Here is a 17,547-nt window from a genome sequence, read left to right on the forward strand (position 1 = left end):
GCTGTGAATGTCCACACAATGGGGGCGTGGTCATCGTACTGCACCTGCGCGCGCGACAGGTAAATGAGTGACACGCTTTCTTCTTAACACAGCGGTCCGGAAGTGATAAAGGGAAAACGGCAGAGGTAAATACGCAATATATTCTAATTTAAAGAATTTATAAATCACTTTATACTTTTAAATTGTGCTTGGCATTGCTTTAGAATAGCGTTTAGTATAATTAAGTTAGTGAAGTGGTTTTGTAGTTCCAGAATCAACCCAAACGTGGAAAGCGATAGTGGCTTATGCTTCAAGAGCTATACGTTTGATAAATGATCCAACTCCGTTTAGAGACATAATAGTGAAAGATTTTTCTCTTTTAAATAATATTTATGGACATAAAACTACTGTTTGATTCTTCTGTCCATGCTGAAGGCCTGAGATGGACCGTTACAGGTATTTCATCTTCAATCAGAAGAGTGTGGTGGTCCTCGGCATCCTTCAGGTGGCGTGCGCGGGGCTTTGCGTGGTTTGCGGATTTATGGACGCAGTTTTCCGAAAGAGCTCTACTCTGAGTCAAACTAGGGCTCCACTCTGGGCTGGACTGGTGAGAAAGCTTAACACATTTATTTATTTTAAAGTGGCTTCCCCAGTTAACCAATAATGTAGGCTACCATCCCAGTTTACCAGAATATTGTTGGCAAACTGGTTCAGTCTCAAGAAGGTAATGTAAAAATGATTAAAGTGAGAGTTATGTTGAATGCCTACCTATCCAAATATATAACATTTCACTACATTATAACCTTAACATGATTTTTTTTCTTCTCACTGCTGCTGAATGTGGTTTCATTCATTCATTAACCATTCATTCATTATTAACCATTTCAGTAGGCCCAATGCTATGGGCCATTTCTCGCCATACACGAGAGACTGTTCATGAATGATTTTCCGGGGTAGGTTGCCTTGCCAGGTCTTTCCCCAACCCTCCCCATTACATGGTCCTTCTTGCTGTGAGGTGACAGATGGTGACCCACTGACTGAGCCACTGTGAAAGTGGTTTAGAATGAAATTAATATTATTTTTTAATAACGGAAGATTATGCACATAATCATAAAAGAACATTAAGCTTAGGTGTCCCACATGAACCGCATTCACCCTATTAGCACTGATTCCGTAAAGCTCATTTTACTTTTCCCTCTTTTAGATTATGGCTGCACCTGGTGTACTTGCCCTTTTTGCATCTCAGAAGAAAAACCCTATTTTGGTAATAATTACTTTTTTTTTTTTCTTGTGAATTTATAAAGTATTTTTCCTGACAGTTGTATCTTTCTACCTGTTGTTGATATTAACACACTCTCATTAATACTTTAAGGTAAACGCCATGATCGTCTCCTCTGTGGTGTCGCTTTTTGCCGTTGTGATTGTCTTTGTTTATGCTTGCATCACTCTCAGCTATGGAGAGGATGATGATGAGATCTTCCATGCCCATCCTATCCCTGAAGTGGTACGGTCACACCAGATCATGTCTAATTTGCTATGTTAATACCCTCATCTTAAAATATAGAAATAATTTATAAAGCTGTGTCCTGTGTAGAGGGTTGTACTCAGCCGGATGGTAAAAGGTGCAAACAGCACCCTTCTGGTGGCCTGCACGGCGTCTCTGCTCTTTTCTTCTCTGATTGTATACGTTGGCTGTCGCAGTCTACCGCTTTGCGGCTGCTACAATTCTGCAAATGGCATGGTAGGTGAAGTCTTTTACAAAACAAGGAGGCTCATAAGAAAATTCCAATATCTAAAAGTTAATACAGTACACATTATTGAGCTGTTAATCACTGCATGGTTGGGTATTTTACAGGACTTTCTAGTTCCTCAGAATGATCCTGTTACTCCAACTGAACTCATATGCACTTGGCAAGGTACGCAAGAGATGTTGTTGAAGTGGGTTTGTACACTGAGATAACAAAATCATATTTCATGAGTCATCTGCCACATGAGCCACAATATATGCAATTATGATGATGTTAGTGAGGATGTGGCTAAATATAATGAGATTTTATTTTTTCTAATGCAGATGGAGAAGAGCGAATCTTTAACTCCCCTGTGTCATTCATGGATCGCTGTCCTGAGCAAGAACAGCAAGACCTGTCCACGCTTCCACCATATAGCAGACTAGCTTAGTTTTTTTTTTTTTTTTTTAATGCATGTATGTGACTGGGGAAAATATCAAATATTGGGAAATTTAGTTAATTAATTTGCCCCTGAAAGTGTAAAATGTCCAAATTTCAGCGAGCTTGCTTGTTTCAATTCTACTTAAATGTGTTTCTTGATGTTTAAGTTATTATCAGTGCCATATCAATTTTAAATTATATTTTAGTGTTTTTTTCTAAACGCATATGCCTTTATACTTTTTTTTACATCATAAACTGATATTTTTGCATAAATAAACCTGTATGTTTTATAATAAACAATTATTAAGAATTCTATTAAGCCTCTTTATGGATCTAAAACTACAACCTATTGCTTTTAAATGGATGTTCAGACTAATAAAACTAATCAGTTTCAGAAATTTCATTTGGACTATGCACTTGATGTTGATGTTTTTGAGATGCGTTTCAGTTCACTATTTGAAAAATAAGTTTGTTGTCTTACGAGAATTGATTTCCCATACGCGGATAAATAAGGCACAACATTCTTCTGAAGTTCAAAGATGTGGTACTTTATTTCTTAGTAAAACATTAACTGTTAAAATCAAAACTGTAACAAGCATGATTTCTTTTGCACTCCTTTGATGTTTATATTGTTGATTTCCTTAAAGCTACACTGTGTATTTTTTTAAGTTGCTTCTTAGCAAAAAACACTTTGTTCTTTCAAGATTCATAAGTGCTCATTCATGTGTAATTACTTCCACCAACTAATGAAGTATCTCGTAAGCGTAGAATCTGCCATTCAGAATACATACGAGCGAGTCGCTCGAATGGCGGCAACCAGCCATGTTGCGCCTCCATCTTGGGTACCAAAATAACGAAAACGTAAAACAATTATTCGTTTAACATAGAGGTCATAACCTACATGTTAACTGACTAAATAACAATGCAATTTGTAATAGTTTTCTATAGTAACCTCATCACTTGAAGGAACACTTATGACAAAGTCGAACTAGAAGCCATGTTATTCTTGGAATAATCGGAATAATACGGCCACCGTATGAGTTAAAACGCCCTCGGAATGGGAGGGGCTAGAAAGTAATATTCAGTTGGTAGTCATATACAATTTCACCGCTAGACGGGAGAAAATCTTACAGCGTAGCTTTAAAGGGATAGTTCACCCATAAATGAAAAGTCTGTCAGTATTTACTCACCCTCATGTTGTTCCAACCCCGTAAGACCTTTGTTCATCTTCGGAACACGAATTAAGATATTTTTGATGAAATCTGAGAGCTGGATCACTCCTCCATACTAGTCCATAGGCTTCTTAAGGGATTGACACTTGTTTCCCGAAAAGTTATTAAAGACATCGTTGAAATAGTCCAAGTGACTACAGTGGCTCAATCTTAAGTTTATCAAACGACGAGAATACTTTTTGTGCACAAAAATAACGACTTTATAGCAACTTTTCATTTCCTTCTCTGTGGGCCTCGAGTAAGTTCACTAGTGTAATAGCGTAAGCTTCTGTTGTTGTACGTCACACGCATCACCCACATGACCAATAGTGAGCCTACGTGTGACGTAGCTCTACGCTATCACACTACGTTAACTGACTAGAGGCCCACAGAGAAGGAAATGAATAGTTGAAATAAAGTCGTTATTTTTGTTTGTTTTTGCACACAAAAAGTATTCTCGTCGCTCGATAAACTTAAGATTGAGCCATTGTAGTCACTTGGACTATTTTAACGATGTCTTTAATACATTTTCTGGGCTGGCAAGTTTTAATCACTTAAGAAGCCTATGGAGGAGTGATCCAGCTCTCAGATTTCATCAAAAATATCGTAATTCACGTTCCGAAGATGAGCGAATGTCTGAGGGGGTTGGAACAACATGAGGGTGAGTAAATACTGACAGAATTTTCATTTTTGGGTGAATTAACCCTTTAACTATCACTTTCACTCTACTCACTACCCAAAATTGAAGATTTGATTTGTATCAGAAAAAATGATTAGTAAAGATATGTTGTGCATGCTTGAGTTCTGGCATTTTTTAATATTCTGAATATGCAAAGATGAATATTCTTTCAGTGGAAGTTAATAAACGATAATTAACCTACATGTAATAATAAAGTGTGTCACTTGAAACATTCAACAATCTTCCATATATTTGCTGCATTTGTAATTTTCAATCTGTAACATTCTTTTGACTTTAGAGATCTACTTAAATTTTACATTGTTCTCTGTATTTAATGTGTTAGTGCAAACAGAAATACATAAATAGACAAACAATAGAACCAAGACCAAGAGCGTTTATCTAGAGATCAATTCAGCATGAACCTACAAAAAGTTTGAATGCCCATGATGTTTCTGGCAGATAAATGAGATAATCCTTTTGTAGTCACCCAGGGTCAAAACACAAAGCACAAATAGACAAGTCTTTACTATATTTAAGGGCCATACCATGCACAGTTCCTCAGCCAATCACATGCTCTCCTACTGTACCCCAATCAAACAATGGAACACATCAGCTAATCTGGCCCTTAACCAATCCACTTCACATACATATTTGAAAATCATATGCAAAATCACTTTTTGGCAATTCCCCATAAAAAATAAAATAAATCATGTCATGCCTGAGATTCTTTCATGCACTTCACAGGACCTGCTGTGCTGTTACATTAAAGACATGAATGGATATTTCGTAATGGATTAAACTCTGTGCTGCATATTAGTGTGGGAAATAAAATGGCCAAAGGGAAAGAGATCATTTAGCCATTAGCGAGTCTGTATATTTTTTACTACTAAGAGATTACACATTCAAATATAGATTAATATCAGACCTTTTGTTCAGATCAATGCATGCACAGAGCCATGAATAATATGAGGTAATCATACTTATCTTTGATTATATAGTACAGATAATTTTCATTTTGCCTAACAAAGCAGTACTACATACCAAACGACCTAAGACACTATCGGAAATATCATAAGTGAATTATTGTCCCTTCTTACCCTAAGTCTTTTTAAACCACATCTAAATTTCGAACCGATTCACAAGAAAGACTGGATAAAATGCATAACTCCTTACAGTTGATTTTATTCAGATAAATGACTGCTAAAAGAAAATAAATTGGCAATAAATAAAACACTGGCAGTGGGACAAGGACTGGCTTTAAGACTTTTTAGGAAAGGCAAGAATATCAGCTTTATTTTACTTTTAAATTCATCCCTCGCTTCTCGAAGACCTATTAGCAGCTCTAATTATAAATAACCTGCATTTAGTGAGTGTTTGCCGGTTTGTCTTTTCCTCCCAACTTTCACAGGAAGCGCCTGCATGTGTGTGGGTGGGAGAGAATGAGAGAACAAACACAGACTAAACCAGATTTGCCGTTTCAACTGGGAGGCTGAAGGGATTTAACAGAACAGTTTACCTAATTTTGGCAAGAAAATTGTTTCAAAGATATGATGAAAAAGGCAACATCTTGTGTATAACAATTTTACCCTTCAATTCCACTGCGGAACTGCATAACCGACAAAACTAGTAGGTAAATCTAGTAAAAGTGTTTGGCAGTGGCATATGAAGCTTGTATATTATGTAAGGTAGGTTGGCCTACATGCAACTTGTCAAAGCTTCTGAGGAGTGTTGGAGAAACGTTTTCCTAAAGTCGTTACCCCTTTAAATAATGGCCATATTCTGCACGTCAGACACACTAATAAATCTTGAGAATAAATGTTCCTGTGTCCTCAATCCTGGAGTTCTGCTTCACAGAGAACACAAAAGCACCTCTAAATCTGCTTCTCTAAAAAGTGCTTCACCTTTCATCATCTCCTTTCTGTAAAGAGGTGCCTCCTCCTTTAAACGTGTACTTCATTAGCTCCTCCAACAACCACAGCCCCAACTTCCCTTGTCCTCCTCATCCTGACTCCTGAGAGTGACAGTATCTCCTGATCCGCAAGGTGGCTGGCTTAATATCAGCGGCTTCTGAGATTTCAGCTTGTGCGCCACAGTCATAAAAATGGCCTCTACGTGGTCACTGTTATTCCGACTGCCATCGTCGTTTCCGTAGGGGTTTTTGGCAGAGGTCTCGAACAGAGGCATTGAGTGTGCATCGGCAAACTGCTGTGCTACGTCAGTGCTCACTTGTGCGGCGTGGCGCAGGTCGCATTTGTTGCCGACCAGGATTCTGGGCACCTCCTGCCCCAGGGCATGCTGACGGCACTCCTCAATCCATGCCGGAAGGCTCCGGAAACTAGCAGCATTAGTGACGTCGTAGACAAACACCACAGCATGGACGTTGCGGTAATAGTGCTGCACCATACTCTTACGGAAGCGCTCCTGGCCTGCGGTGTCCCACAACTGGACCTGGAGAGGGGAAAAGGGAGAGCAATTAGCTGTCAACTTATGTCATCATATCTGTTCTTTAAACATTACAAGAAAATGCAGGGTATGTTCATGCCTAAATGCAGGGTGCGAACTATGGGGGAGCTAGGGGGAGCTAGGCTCCCCTTAAGACATGGGCTCCCCTGAAAACTTGATTCGTGAAATTTTGGGGCAAAATATTGACAATGTTTTATTTTGACGTGCAATTTCAGTTTTGTGTAATGTGATCATCGTGGAGTATTATGTCTAAAATAGCAAAAATATCATTCATTCATGCATGACGGTGATTTAAACCTAATTCACTTCAATAAAGATAACTATACATGCTATTCTTGTCATGAGCATCAAGGTGTGGTGGCACTGCGGTGCAAATTCCAATCATGGTTAGTAGGCTACATGTTAACTCAAAGATTCGTAGAAAAAATATAAACGTTGGAGGCCATTGATCTACGCGCGAAGTCCTTGAAATCCATTCTGTGTTAAGGTAAGGCATGTGTTGTGGCTGGGTTGTTATAGGTCTGCGTGGCTCTCGATGTCTCAGGCCTAATTGAACGGATGAATTATGGTATTCTTCTGTAGGCTGACGAGTAATGTAACCCTTGTTCAATTCAAAGACAGTCTATGTAGCTATAGACTATTTGTGGATGGCTGTTTGCTGTTTGACTTATCAATTTGCGTCGATAAAGTATAATAGGGTGAATCCTGTATAGTGCTTGCATAATGATCCACGACATAGTGATCCCACGATATGACCAAGGTTGGAAAAAAAAATTGGGCTCCCCGAAAGACATGGTATAGTTCAAACACTGCCTAAATGAACAACACAGACAGGTATTATGTGAATGGTGAAGTGTGGGTCTTGTGCATGGGAGGTTTTCAAAAATTACATATAGTGTGCAACAGAGCTCTATACTGAGGCTACTATGACAGCTGGAAACGTCATAGGGGAAGAACAAGCTGTTAGATGAATGCATTGGCACACTAACGAGTCTAACCCTGTATTTAATTTCACTGTCTTGTTACTGTCTTTCAAACTGGGTCATATTTGATGTCTGAATTTCTAAGGCCTTTAAATTTTCAACATGATCAAACATGATTCAATGTTTGAACACAATCTACTACATGCCTTCTATGGTCTAATTGATAGTTTGTGTTACATGTGTGGAACATGCAATGGTTTTCTGTTTTAACTGAAAGCAACTTGCATTCACTTATCTTAAAATATGTCAATGCCATAGTTTTGTCTCAAGAAGCACACCAGTAATCTTTTTTTCTAAGGCACTTCAATAAAAGCAAATTAAATATTCTGATTGAACTAAGGCCTAATCCTGGCTTAATGTAAACCCTGTTTGTGAAACAAGGCCATAAATTGGTAACTGATATTTTATATGCATTTATTTTTCGTATTCAGCTTTATTGTTACAAAAATCTCATTGATTAACATTAAATGCTATCAGAATTTCATCTAAATAACTGCTCCAAATTGCATATGTGTGCTCAATTTGGGCCTCTGAATAAAATTGAGGTATATTTTTATCCCCAACTGTATGGCACCATGATATGACTAGATACAAAACATAAAACACATGTGGAAACTGTTCTGTTCCATAAAAAAATAAGCATGTTTCTGACTATTATTTCATTGTGTCAGGTTTTACTGGGTTAAATCAACGCACACTGGAGTAAATTAACACAATAACCTTCTAAAATTACAAGCATCCTCACCTTGATTTTCTCGCCGTCTATTTCAATAACCTTCTCCCGAAAATCCACCCCGATAGTGGCCTCAGTCCTGTCTGGAAACTTGCCCGCACAGAATCTATAGGTGAGGCAAGTCTTGCCAACTCCAGAATCACCGATCACGATGATCTTAAAGATTCGAGTCCGTGGGGGAGGCAGCGAAGAGCTGGTCAAAGATGAGCTGAATTCAAATGAGGACTCGATATCTGCCATGCTGTCTTCCTATAGAGAAACAAGTGCCCCTTACAGACTGACACAGTGAAAATGTACTAACAAACGTGTCAAAAGAGTTATTCAAACGCAGGTTTCGCTTAACCTTCAGCCCTTCACCTCAAGCTTCATGTGCAAATCTCAGAGATTCAAACGTTGGCGAGTGTATTTGACGTGTTGACCGGTACACTGTACATTTTGCTGATGCATTCCTGGCGGATTCCTCTGTCTGTTTAGGTTAGGTCTGTAGCCACGTACGACGTTGATACATAACTGTAATCTCGCGAGAAGTTACAGAAAACTGAGAGCGTTTGTTTGGTAGGCTACTTCCAAACAATACACACAAAGAAAAACCACATAACAAAAATGAAACATACTTCTGTAAAAAGAGCACACAAAACACACACTAACAAATAAATAAAAAATAATAAATATACAAGTAATTAAATTGAATCAATTAATTTTGTATAAACAATGGGGTGGAAGATTTCATTTTCTTTTCAGTGATGACTTGATTGTTAATATTTGTTATTTTAACGTTGATGGGGAATGGACTAAAAAGATTCATTCGCTTAAAAGCTTTGTTAAAAAAACGATCCGTTCACGAGTGAAACCTCACTGTAGCCTGGTCATGTGTGACTTCAAGTAAACAGTGACACTTACCAAAGTCCAACTCTAGATTTACTGGACGACTGCTGAAAATGTTGGTAAGTTCTTACAATTTGTTACTGTTTTAAAACAGTAGTCTAACAGTAGCCTAATAAAATATTCAATTAAATATTAAAAGTTTATTCACTAAAATGTTTTCATTATGTTCAAATATTTGTTTGAATTTATAGTCTACATATTTAAGTGTGTCACAATGTCACTGAATGGTAATGTGCAGTATAATGAAACTGTTGTCCGGCGTCAGTGTCTGGAGATCATGCAGGTTTAATGTGCTGATAAATAGGTACATCAAGGTGTTGAGCTGGAAACGTCTCCCTCAGGACTGGAGAGAGAGTTTCATACTCTATTTAACTTTGATGCTCTGCAATTTCTATCTGAACTCATTTCAACCTTTCAACCTGAGGTTGACAAGGTAATTTCTAATAGTTTTTACAGTTTGTTACTCTGTTTTAAAAGATCAAAATAAAAGAGTCAATATGGAGCAATAGCTTATATATATATATATATATATATATATATATATATATATATATATATATATATATAAATTATACAGCAAAATGGGTATGTTGATTTGTTGTATTTTTTGGCACTAACCTGCACAGTAATCAATTTAAAATTGAGGAAACTCAAATTACATATATACTCATAACAATGTTTGTTTTTGTATTTATTTTTTCGGATAAGTTTTCACTGAGAGATATTCTTACTCTTTTGCAAGGTTTTGAACCTGAGAGTTCTCCGGAAAGTTCAATTGGATATTACTGGAGAGCTACCAGGCTTTCTGCAGGACACAGCTCACATCCGAAATGATCCCAGCTGGAGAGTTAACCCAGTTCCAGACAGATTACACTGCAGACATGTGGACATTGGTGACCTTTCACCCTGTGATACACAACGTCTTATAATGGGACTCAAATCTACTGCCCAAGGGTTACAGGTACAACTTAGGCTAGTTGTGCTAATATGATGGTGGTGACAGAGAAAACTATAGTGGCTAATATACACTCACCTAAAGGATTATTAGGAAGACCATACTAATACTGTGTGTTGACCCCCTTTCGCCTTAAGAATTGCCTTAATTCTACATGGCATTGATTCAACAAGGTACTGAAAGCATTCTTTAGAAATACTGGCCCATATTGATTGGATAGCATCTTGCAGTTGATGGAGATTTGTGTGATGCACATCCAGGGCACGAAGCTCCCGTTCCACCACATCCCAAAGATGCTCTATTGGGTTGAGATCTGGTGACTGTGGGGGCCCTTTTAGTACAGTGAACTCATTGTCATGTTCAAGAAACCAATTTGAAATGATTCGAGCTTTGTGACATGGTGCATTATCCTGCTGGAAGTAGCCATCAGAGGATGGGTACATGGTGGCCATAAAGGGATGGATATGGTCAGAAACAATGCTCAGGTAGGCCGTGGCATTTAAACGATGCCCAATTGGCACTAAGGGGCCTAAAGTGTGCCAAGAAAACATCCCCCACACCATTACACCACTACCACCAGCCTGCACAGTGGTAACAAGGCATGATGGATCCATGTTCTCATTCTATTTACGCCAAATTCTGACTCTACCATCTGAATGTCTCAATAGAAATCGAGACTCATCAGACCAGGGAACATTTTTACAGTCTTCAACTGTCTAATTTTGGTGAGCTCTTGCAAATTGTAGCCTCTTGTTCCTATTTGTAGTGGAGATGAGTAGTACTCGGTGGGGTCTTCTGCTGTTGTAGCCCATCCGCCTCAAGGTTGTGCGTGTTGTGGCTTCACAAATGCTTCGCTGCATACCTCGGTTGTAACGAGTGGTTATTTCAGTCAAAGTTGCTCTTCTATCAGCTTGAATCAGTCGGCCCATTCTCCTCTGACCTCTAGCATCAACAAGGTATTTTCGCCCACAGGACTGCCGCATACTGGATGTTTTTCCCTTTTCACTAGTGATGTGTCCTCCCGTATCGAGGCTTCGAAGCGTGTGTCGAGTAATCCGGGATGATTTCTGGGAAGCGCGTATCTAGGCTTGTGTCGGTGATGTATGTGGTGACGTTTGAAGCCTCGCGAGCCACCTGTACCACGTGACTGCTTCAGGAAGTGGTTCGCGGTTTGGCGGTCTATTTGAAATATAAGGGCCAGCAAAATGCAATGGATTCCCCCTCACATTTTGTGGACTTAGGACTTTGCGAATTTGTTAGCGATCTATTCAAGCTTCTTTTTTTTGCGATGGAACCATGCGATGTCATTATAATCACACTGCACGTTTTACATTTATTGTCCACTTGATGGCACAATAGAGCAAATGAAGCACCATGAAGCACCATGAAGCTTCGGCAGATGAGTGAACCAATTGGATGGAACACTTCAATGCTTTATGAAGCTTCATCTCGCCATCACTACTTTTCACACCATTCTTTGTAAACCCTAGAAATGGTTGTGCGTGAAAATCCAAGCAACTGAGCAGATTGTGAAATACTCAGACCGGCCCGTCTGGCACCAACAACCATGCCACGCTCAAAATTGCTTAAATCACCTTTCTTTCCCATTCTGACATTCAGTTTGGAGTTCAGGAGATTGACCAGACCAGGACTACACCCCTAAATGCATTGAAGCAACTGCCATGTGATTGGTTAATTAGATAATTGCATTAATGAGAAATTTAACAGGTGTTCCTAATAATCCTTTAGGTGAGTGTATACTAAAATGCACTGAATACAGAAAAGATTGAAAAAAAATGGATTCCTGGTTGTAATTATACTATTGTTCTGCTCTGTTGTAGGTTGATTTTGATGATGGGAACTGTCCAACATATCACAATCAAATAAAGGGCATTTATAATGTTTACCTGGCTGTGCACAACCAATTTCATGGTGAGTCATATGTCATCTCTTGCTACTTTTTTATTAAAACTGTGATCTGGAAAGCATGTGTTAACAATTTGTCACATTTCTTATAAATAGATGTACCACCCATTTCTCAGGCTCCAGTCCTGATGCTCCGTCCTCGAGCGTGGAACATGGTGGAGCACAACATGATGGTATGGATCTGTAGTGAGCTGGTATAATGGCACAGATTAGGATATCCGCGATTGTCCATGTGTGTTGGTTTCATTGAGTTCCATTTAATGTTCTAATGTAGGATTTTACTTGTTTTAAAATTAACAACTTACAACCACAAATTAGATTTATTTAAAATTTCAGCAGTGAACAGGAGTTTTCAATCTTTTAGAGGTCACAGACCACCACATATATGATCATCCTTGCGCGGGACAATCAATAAAAAACATTCATCATAAACTCTTCTTTTGTCAATAAATGTCTAATTTGTGTCTGTTTATATTGCTCCAAATGGGTTTTAGGAGAAATATCTGATTCAGATTAAAATAAAATATTTTAATTGATATTAAAATTAAAGGGTGAATGTGATTTCACCAAGTACAACATGTTCCTCCTGAATCAACATCTTTGTCGATCCTGGAACAACATCCCAATCATCCAATCAGATTTGAGGGATTGGTTTTGTCAAGGTATAGGCTTACAACAAGGGTTAAGGGCATCTACACCATTCTTATTCACCTATCATTTCCCTCTGATTTTAGGGATAACGTATGGGTTAGGTTTAGGAGTAGGCATAGGGTTACTACATTTTCAGACAGGAATGTTGTTCCAGGACCAGCAAGATATGTTGATCCAGGAACATGTCTTACTTGGCAAAATCCTGGTGAACAAAATGAAAAATTACTGAGAAATCTCTTAAGCTGTAAATGAGCTAACCCTGAATAATAAAAGATCCTTCTTGGTAGTGAAAAGACTACATCTGTTTCCCTGTAGGTGAATGGTCGAGAGGTTCCTGGTCCATTGTTTGATTTTGGCCTGCTGATGTTTCATAACGCAAAACTACTTCTTCAAAACCAGAGTGGCCCTTTTTTCTACTTGTCCAAGGTCAGTGTCAGATCATGTTACTTCATTTACTAGGACAAAACGTCAGTGTATATCAAACATATCCAAGACCATCTTCATGTTTTGTTGTACAGGTTGAGAGCTACATGGAAGCCAGATTGTGGAATCAGATTTTTTTCTGGACTGAGAAGAAGGTGCAGATCGATTGCATATGATCCATTGCAGTTTTAACTACCATGCAGTTTATATTCCGATATTGATTGAATTATTTTGTAGCTTGGCCTGCCAGCGGGCTGTATAAAGGCTACCGTGCTGATTGAGTGTGTCCTGGCATCGTTCGAGATGGAGGAGATTTTGTATGAGCTCAAGGAACACTCTGCTGGTCTCAACTGTGGCATCTGGGATTACTCCGCTTCATTTGTCAACAAATTCGGTCAGCTCATATGCTTTCTGCAAGTTTGACGAGTTTTAACTCAATCACATCTTAGTGTTAGTGACGTTGGTTTGGTTTCTAGGTAATCGGCCTGATTTCCTCCTCCCTGACCGCAGTAAGTATGTAGATATGGAGAAGCGTTTTCTGCACAGCTACATGGACCTTCTAGTGCAGACGTGTCACCGCAGGGGTGCCCTAGCAACAGGTGGCATGGCAGCTTTGCTGTTGCCTAGAGACAAAGAGAGTGACCTCTACAAGACTGTACTCACTACTGTCACCAGGCAAGATAACAGCTCTATGGTTATGATGATTTGAATCCAATCCATAATCACAATAAAAATGCAGTGGCACATAAATCCAAATATGGCATAAAAAATGAAATAGACTTAACTTTTTGAATTATTTTGCATATCATATATTTTCATTATGCTATAATAAGGCAGCATCACTATTACTATTGATCAGGGTAGCGATTTGAGGTCACATTAGAGAAATTTCCCATGCAAAAACAGGTCAATATCACAGAGATGTATGAAGCACTGCTTTCTATTGGACCACGCTGCAAATTCACATGACCAGCTTGATGAACGAAACCTGCGTGGGGAACTTTTGGCCCTCACGCGAAACTATTGATCATTGGAATTCTTATTGGAATGACTGGATTTCGCCTGCAAAATCTCACAGAGCAACTATAAATATACAAATATTACTATAATGCACTAAAATTTGACATGTAATTCTGCACCATGCACAAATTATACCTTAAATCACACACCTTGTTTTGGAGATGGTCAAAAGCTATCAGGCTGACAATTGTTCCCTTGCAGACGATGAGACATAGGCCGAGGCCAATTCACATTGAAGGAGGAGCACAAGCCATATCTAAGGACCTGATTATAATAGAGACTTTTTAGACTCTTTAGACTTGAAACTACCAACCATGGCAACCGCATAGCAGTCCTATACAGCCATTCAGAACCAACCTTAAGAACTACATAGTGATTCTGCCCTTCAAACCATCCACAACACCATAACATTGTAAGGTCCTGTTTTGCACAGGTGTACTCTAGTCAAGTTCATCAGAGACTGTACTTATGTTGTTGCAGTTCTGTAATCAATATTTTAATTGCATGATCAATCATATTAATTTCAAAATTTAACAAGTTATGTTAAAGCCTAGGCTAATATAATGTATCTGTGCTGATCAAAAAAGACAGCTCATCCAATTATACTTCTGTATTTATTCTCCATACAAATGATCTTTCTCCTGTTGCTTTAGACTGAAGTTACTAGAGATCATAGCAGGAGTTGATGGGTTCATGGTTTACGACTTGGACCTGATTAAGCCCATGCAAAAAGTAAGTGTCCCACTAACTATAACAGGTTGTTCATAGGTCTAATCATTGACTTTCCCATCACATCACTAGCATATATACATATAACAAATGTTTACATATAAAAAACTCTCTCTCACACAGCTGTTCCAGCTTCACTCTCACGGTCAGAACCAACTCATGCACCTGTGTGAAGACATCAGTGTCACCCCTGAGGACTTGCTCATTATGCCTCCAGTTAGTTAAATGAAATCACTACAAATCCTGTCAAAATAATAAATTTGTGGTCGAAGTTCCTTTCAAGGTCTTTGGTGTGGTGAGGTCTTGCAAATTTGTATTATAGTTTAAATGCAGTTGCCATTATATTTAATTTTCAAGTGCTTTACATCTCTTTATAGGGAGGAGTAACATTGCATGGACTGAGGTATAACATCGCTGTAGGAATCCTCTTCATTGAAGCCTGGCTTTCAGGTACAAAACTGTTTTTTTTTTTTAAAGAACACTTTTATGCTTTGTGCTCAGAAAATTGGAGGTTTTATGGATATTAACTTTTAACAACAGGCAGAGGTCATTTCTTCTATCTGGGGAAGGTTGAGGATTCAGCAACTGCTGAGATATCCAGATCTCAGGTCAGTTCACAATGCCCAGCTCATGTGGTACAATACAACGCCATCTCTTATTCTAAGAGGCTGCATTTATCAGGTTTGGCAGTGGATCCGGCACCAGGTGAGACTGGAGGATGATGGGATGGTGGTGACACGAGCTCTAGTCATCAGCTTGGCTGACGATCTGATGGGAGATCTGAAGGCAGCCATAAATTGCCAAACAAACAGGTAGAAAATGCTGTATAGATGAAATACATTTGTTGGAATGTACACACAAAATTAAGTGGGATTAAAGTGACCATGCGTTGCAGTCATTTTACCTTGGTTATAAGATGTTCTTGGGGACGATATGAAAAAATAACTGTTGAATTATAAAATATATCAATAGGTTATAAAAATGTTAATATTACAAAATCAAAATTAAATATATACACTAATAAAATAACGTACTTAATAAATATTAAGCTCCTCCTCTAAGTTATATAGTTAGTCTAACTCAGTGAAGTTATGAGACCCTGAACAAAGGAGGATCAGATCAGATCTTGTATTATTGACATTGCAGTTTATTGTTCTCTGTTCACATCTGCACACTTAAAAAGAAAGGTTCTTTATTGGTTCAATCTATCAATGGTTCCATAAAGAATCTTTAACATCCATGGAATCTTTCCATTGCACAAAAGGTTCCTTGTAGTGGTAAAGGGGTCTCTATATTAATAAAATTTCCTTCACACTAAGAAATTATTATTGTAAGAATGTTCTTATGGGAACCAAAAAAAGTGTGCAGCCCTCATGCCAGCAGCAGCAGGACTAAATGGTATGTTCACTGATGCCAGTAAACTGTTAATTGTCTTAAGTACTGTTCCACAGGTTCATGTGCAATAATTGTTTATGGTTCACTGAACAAGCATGAAAAACTAAAGATTTTCCAATAAGGCTTACTTGGATTTTACAAAATTATACTATCCTGAAATGGATCTTTATTTTATATATATATATATATATATATATATATATATATATATATATATATATATATATATAAAATAAAGTAATTGAAATAAAGCTAAAATAAATTATACAATATCTGAAGTATCACAAAAATGCAGTGTTGAAAAAATACAGTAGTTTGTCTAAATTACCATTGTACATCTGTTACAGAGCTATATGCCACCTTTGGTTGCCCAAGAGCTCACATTGAGAAATACTGACCTTTTCTCTTTCCACCCTCTTTAGAGACAGAGAGAGGTTGATGACTGCTGTGTCCATGTTTCTAGAGATAGTGCAGAAGAATGATTTCCCAGAGTTCATCACTACATACCTTAACCTGGACCACACTTTCCTCAGCTCTCAGAGCCAACATGAGAACGGGCCGACAGACGCGGTGCCCAAAGCCAGACTCTAAACAAGTGTGGGATTACACAAGTCTAAAATTACTTCATCACAAGCAAAATAATACATCCATGAATGCATGAATATGTTGTCGTAACATTTGTGAAACTACTCTTCATACCTAGATTTTTAGACAATAATTATGAAGATGGGTCAAAATGTAGTGTAAAAAAAAGAATATGAACAAAATACTTCCATATAACGGTAGCACAGTAGTACTCGACCAATTGACTTAAAATTAAAGGCCAAAACAACAAAAAATCAAGATGCGTCTAATCGTAATTCACTCCAACAGCTATCTGGAAAAACCTGAATATATGAGGAATCCTAATTTCAAAAGTGTGACATCTAGACCTGGACCAAGGTGAAGTTCTAAAATATTTCACAGGGTAGAAACTATGATTGCAAAATATTTATAAAAATTCAAATTTTTACTTGATCAAAATGAATCATTTCATAAATAAATTACAAAGAATTGGCCTTCAAATATTGTTGTGGAACATGGAGAGCCTTGGAGTCAAAAAAGGTTGAGAACCATTGCTAAAGAACATGAATTGAGGCTATAGTTCAGTTTAATATATTTTAAAAGTCATCTCATTTCCAAACAACCAGTAAAAGTAACACCTAGAGTAAATGTAAAACAAATACTCGTAAGCACAAATTTAACTTTAGCAGCATCTGCAAATTCTTGTGGTCTGTATTTAAGAAATGAAATGGTTACATCTTACAGTGTACAACCAAATATGGAAATTAAAAACAAAAAGAGAAG

General features: G+C 37.9%; 3 protein-coding genes across 5 annotated transcripts; 2 read left to right on the top strand and 1 right to left on the bottom strand.

The window, feature by feature from the left end:
* Nucleotides 1–65: 65 nt before the first annotated feature.
* Nucleotides 66–2,550, top strand: LOC143756890 (uncharacterized). Its single transcript, XM_077247728.1, has 7 exons — nucleotides 66–125; nucleotides 415–586; nucleotides 1,184–1,243; nucleotides 1,352–1,483; nucleotides 1,574–1,720; nucleotides 1,835–1,895; nucleotides 2,051–2,550. Exons 2-7 carry the CDS (start codon nucleotides 422–424, stop codon nucleotides 2,155–2,157), a joined length of 672 nt encoding a protein of 223 aa, XP_077103843.1. The 5' UTR covers nucleotides 66–125; nucleotides 415–421; the 3' UTR covers nucleotides 2,158–2,550.
* Nucleotides 2,551–2,674: 124 nt separating this feature from the next.
* rab33ba (RAB33B, member RAS oncogene family a) lies at nucleotides 2,675–14,244 on the bottom strand. 3 transcript variants are annotated; one of them, XM_077247730.1, is made up of 4 exons: nucleotides 8,574–8,762; nucleotides 8,229–8,465; nucleotides 4,092–6,485; nucleotides 2,675–3,338 (listed from the first exon to the last, which is right to left on the bottom strand). In XM_077247730.1, the coding sequence occupies exons 1-3, from the start codon at nucleotides 8,583–8,585 to the stop codon at nucleotides 5,994–5,996; spliced, it is 741 nt and encodes a 246-aa protein (XP_077103845.1). In that variant the 5' UTR covers nucleotides 8,586–8,762; the 3' UTR covers nucleotides 2,675–3,338; nucleotides 4,092–5,993. The 3 variants fall into 3 exon arrangements, with proteins under 3 accessions (XP_077103845.1, XP_077103846.1, XP_077103847.1); XM_077247731.1 differs by having other exon boundaries at nucleotides 2,675–3,332; nucleotides 4,083–6,485; XM_077247732.1 differs by lacking the exons at nucleotides 2,675–3,338; nucleotides 8,574–8,762 and adding an exon at nucleotides 14,226–14,244 and having other exon boundaries at nucleotides 4,142–6,485.
* On the top strand, nucleotides 9,021–17,546 carry ugl (ureidoglycolate lyase). The gene is made up of 15 exons (XM_077247734.1): nucleotides 9,021–9,160; nucleotides 9,406–9,534; nucleotides 9,844–10,062; nucleotides 11,898–11,988; nucleotides 12,079–12,155; nucleotides 12,949–13,059; nucleotides 13,152–13,211; nucleotides 13,294–13,450; nucleotides 13,533–13,731; nucleotides 14,730–14,808; nucleotides 14,929–15,021; nucleotides 15,183–15,255; nucleotides 15,346–15,413; nucleotides 15,487–15,617; nucleotides 16,623–17,546. The coding sequence occupies exons 1-15, from the start codon at nucleotides 9,155–9,157 to the stop codon at nucleotides 16,789–16,791; spliced, it is 1,662 nt and encodes a 553-aa protein (XP_077103849.1). The 5' UTR covers nucleotides 9,021–9,154; the 3' UTR covers nucleotides 16,792–17,546.
* The last annotated feature ends 1 nt before the right edge of the window (nucleotide 17,547 follows it).

This window comes from Siphateles boraxobius, unplaced genomic scaffold (genome assembly GCF_051911475.1).
Source record: "Siphateles boraxobius isolate OS27281-9 unplaced genomic scaffold, OSU_SipBor_1 3, whole genome shotgun sequence".
In the NCBI taxonomy this organism is placed as follows: Eukaryota; Metazoa; Chordata; class Actinopteri; order Cypriniformes; family Leuciscidae; genus Siphateles; species Siphateles boraxobius.

Coding starts and splice junctions, on each gene's coding strand:
- LOC143756890 (XM_077247728.1), top strand. CDS start 422: ATGGACCGTTACAGGTATTTCATCTTCAATCAGAAGAGTGTGGTGGTC. Junction 1,484..1,573: donor CCCATCCTATCCCTGAAGTG/GTACGGTCACAC, acceptor TGTCCTGTGTAG/AGGGTTGTACTCAGCCGGAT. Junction 1,721..1,834: donor ACAATTCTGCAAATGGCATG/GTAGGTGAAGTC, acceptor GGTATTTTACAG/GACTTTCTAGTTCCTCAGAA.
- rab33ba (XM_077247730.1), bottom strand. Junction 6,486..8,228: donor TAGACGGCGAGAAAATCAAG/GTGAGGATGCTT, acceptor TCCCCTCTCCAG/GTCCAGTTGTGGGACACCGC.
- ugl (XM_077247734.1), top strand. Junction 10,063..11,897: donor CTACTGCCCAAGGGTTACAG/GTACAACTTAGG, acceptor GCTCTGTTGTAG/GTTGATTTTGATGATGGGAA. Junction 15,256..15,345: donor CATTGAAGCCTGGCTTTCAG/GTACAAAACTGT, acceptor TTTTAACAACAG/GCAGAGGTCATTTCTTCTAT.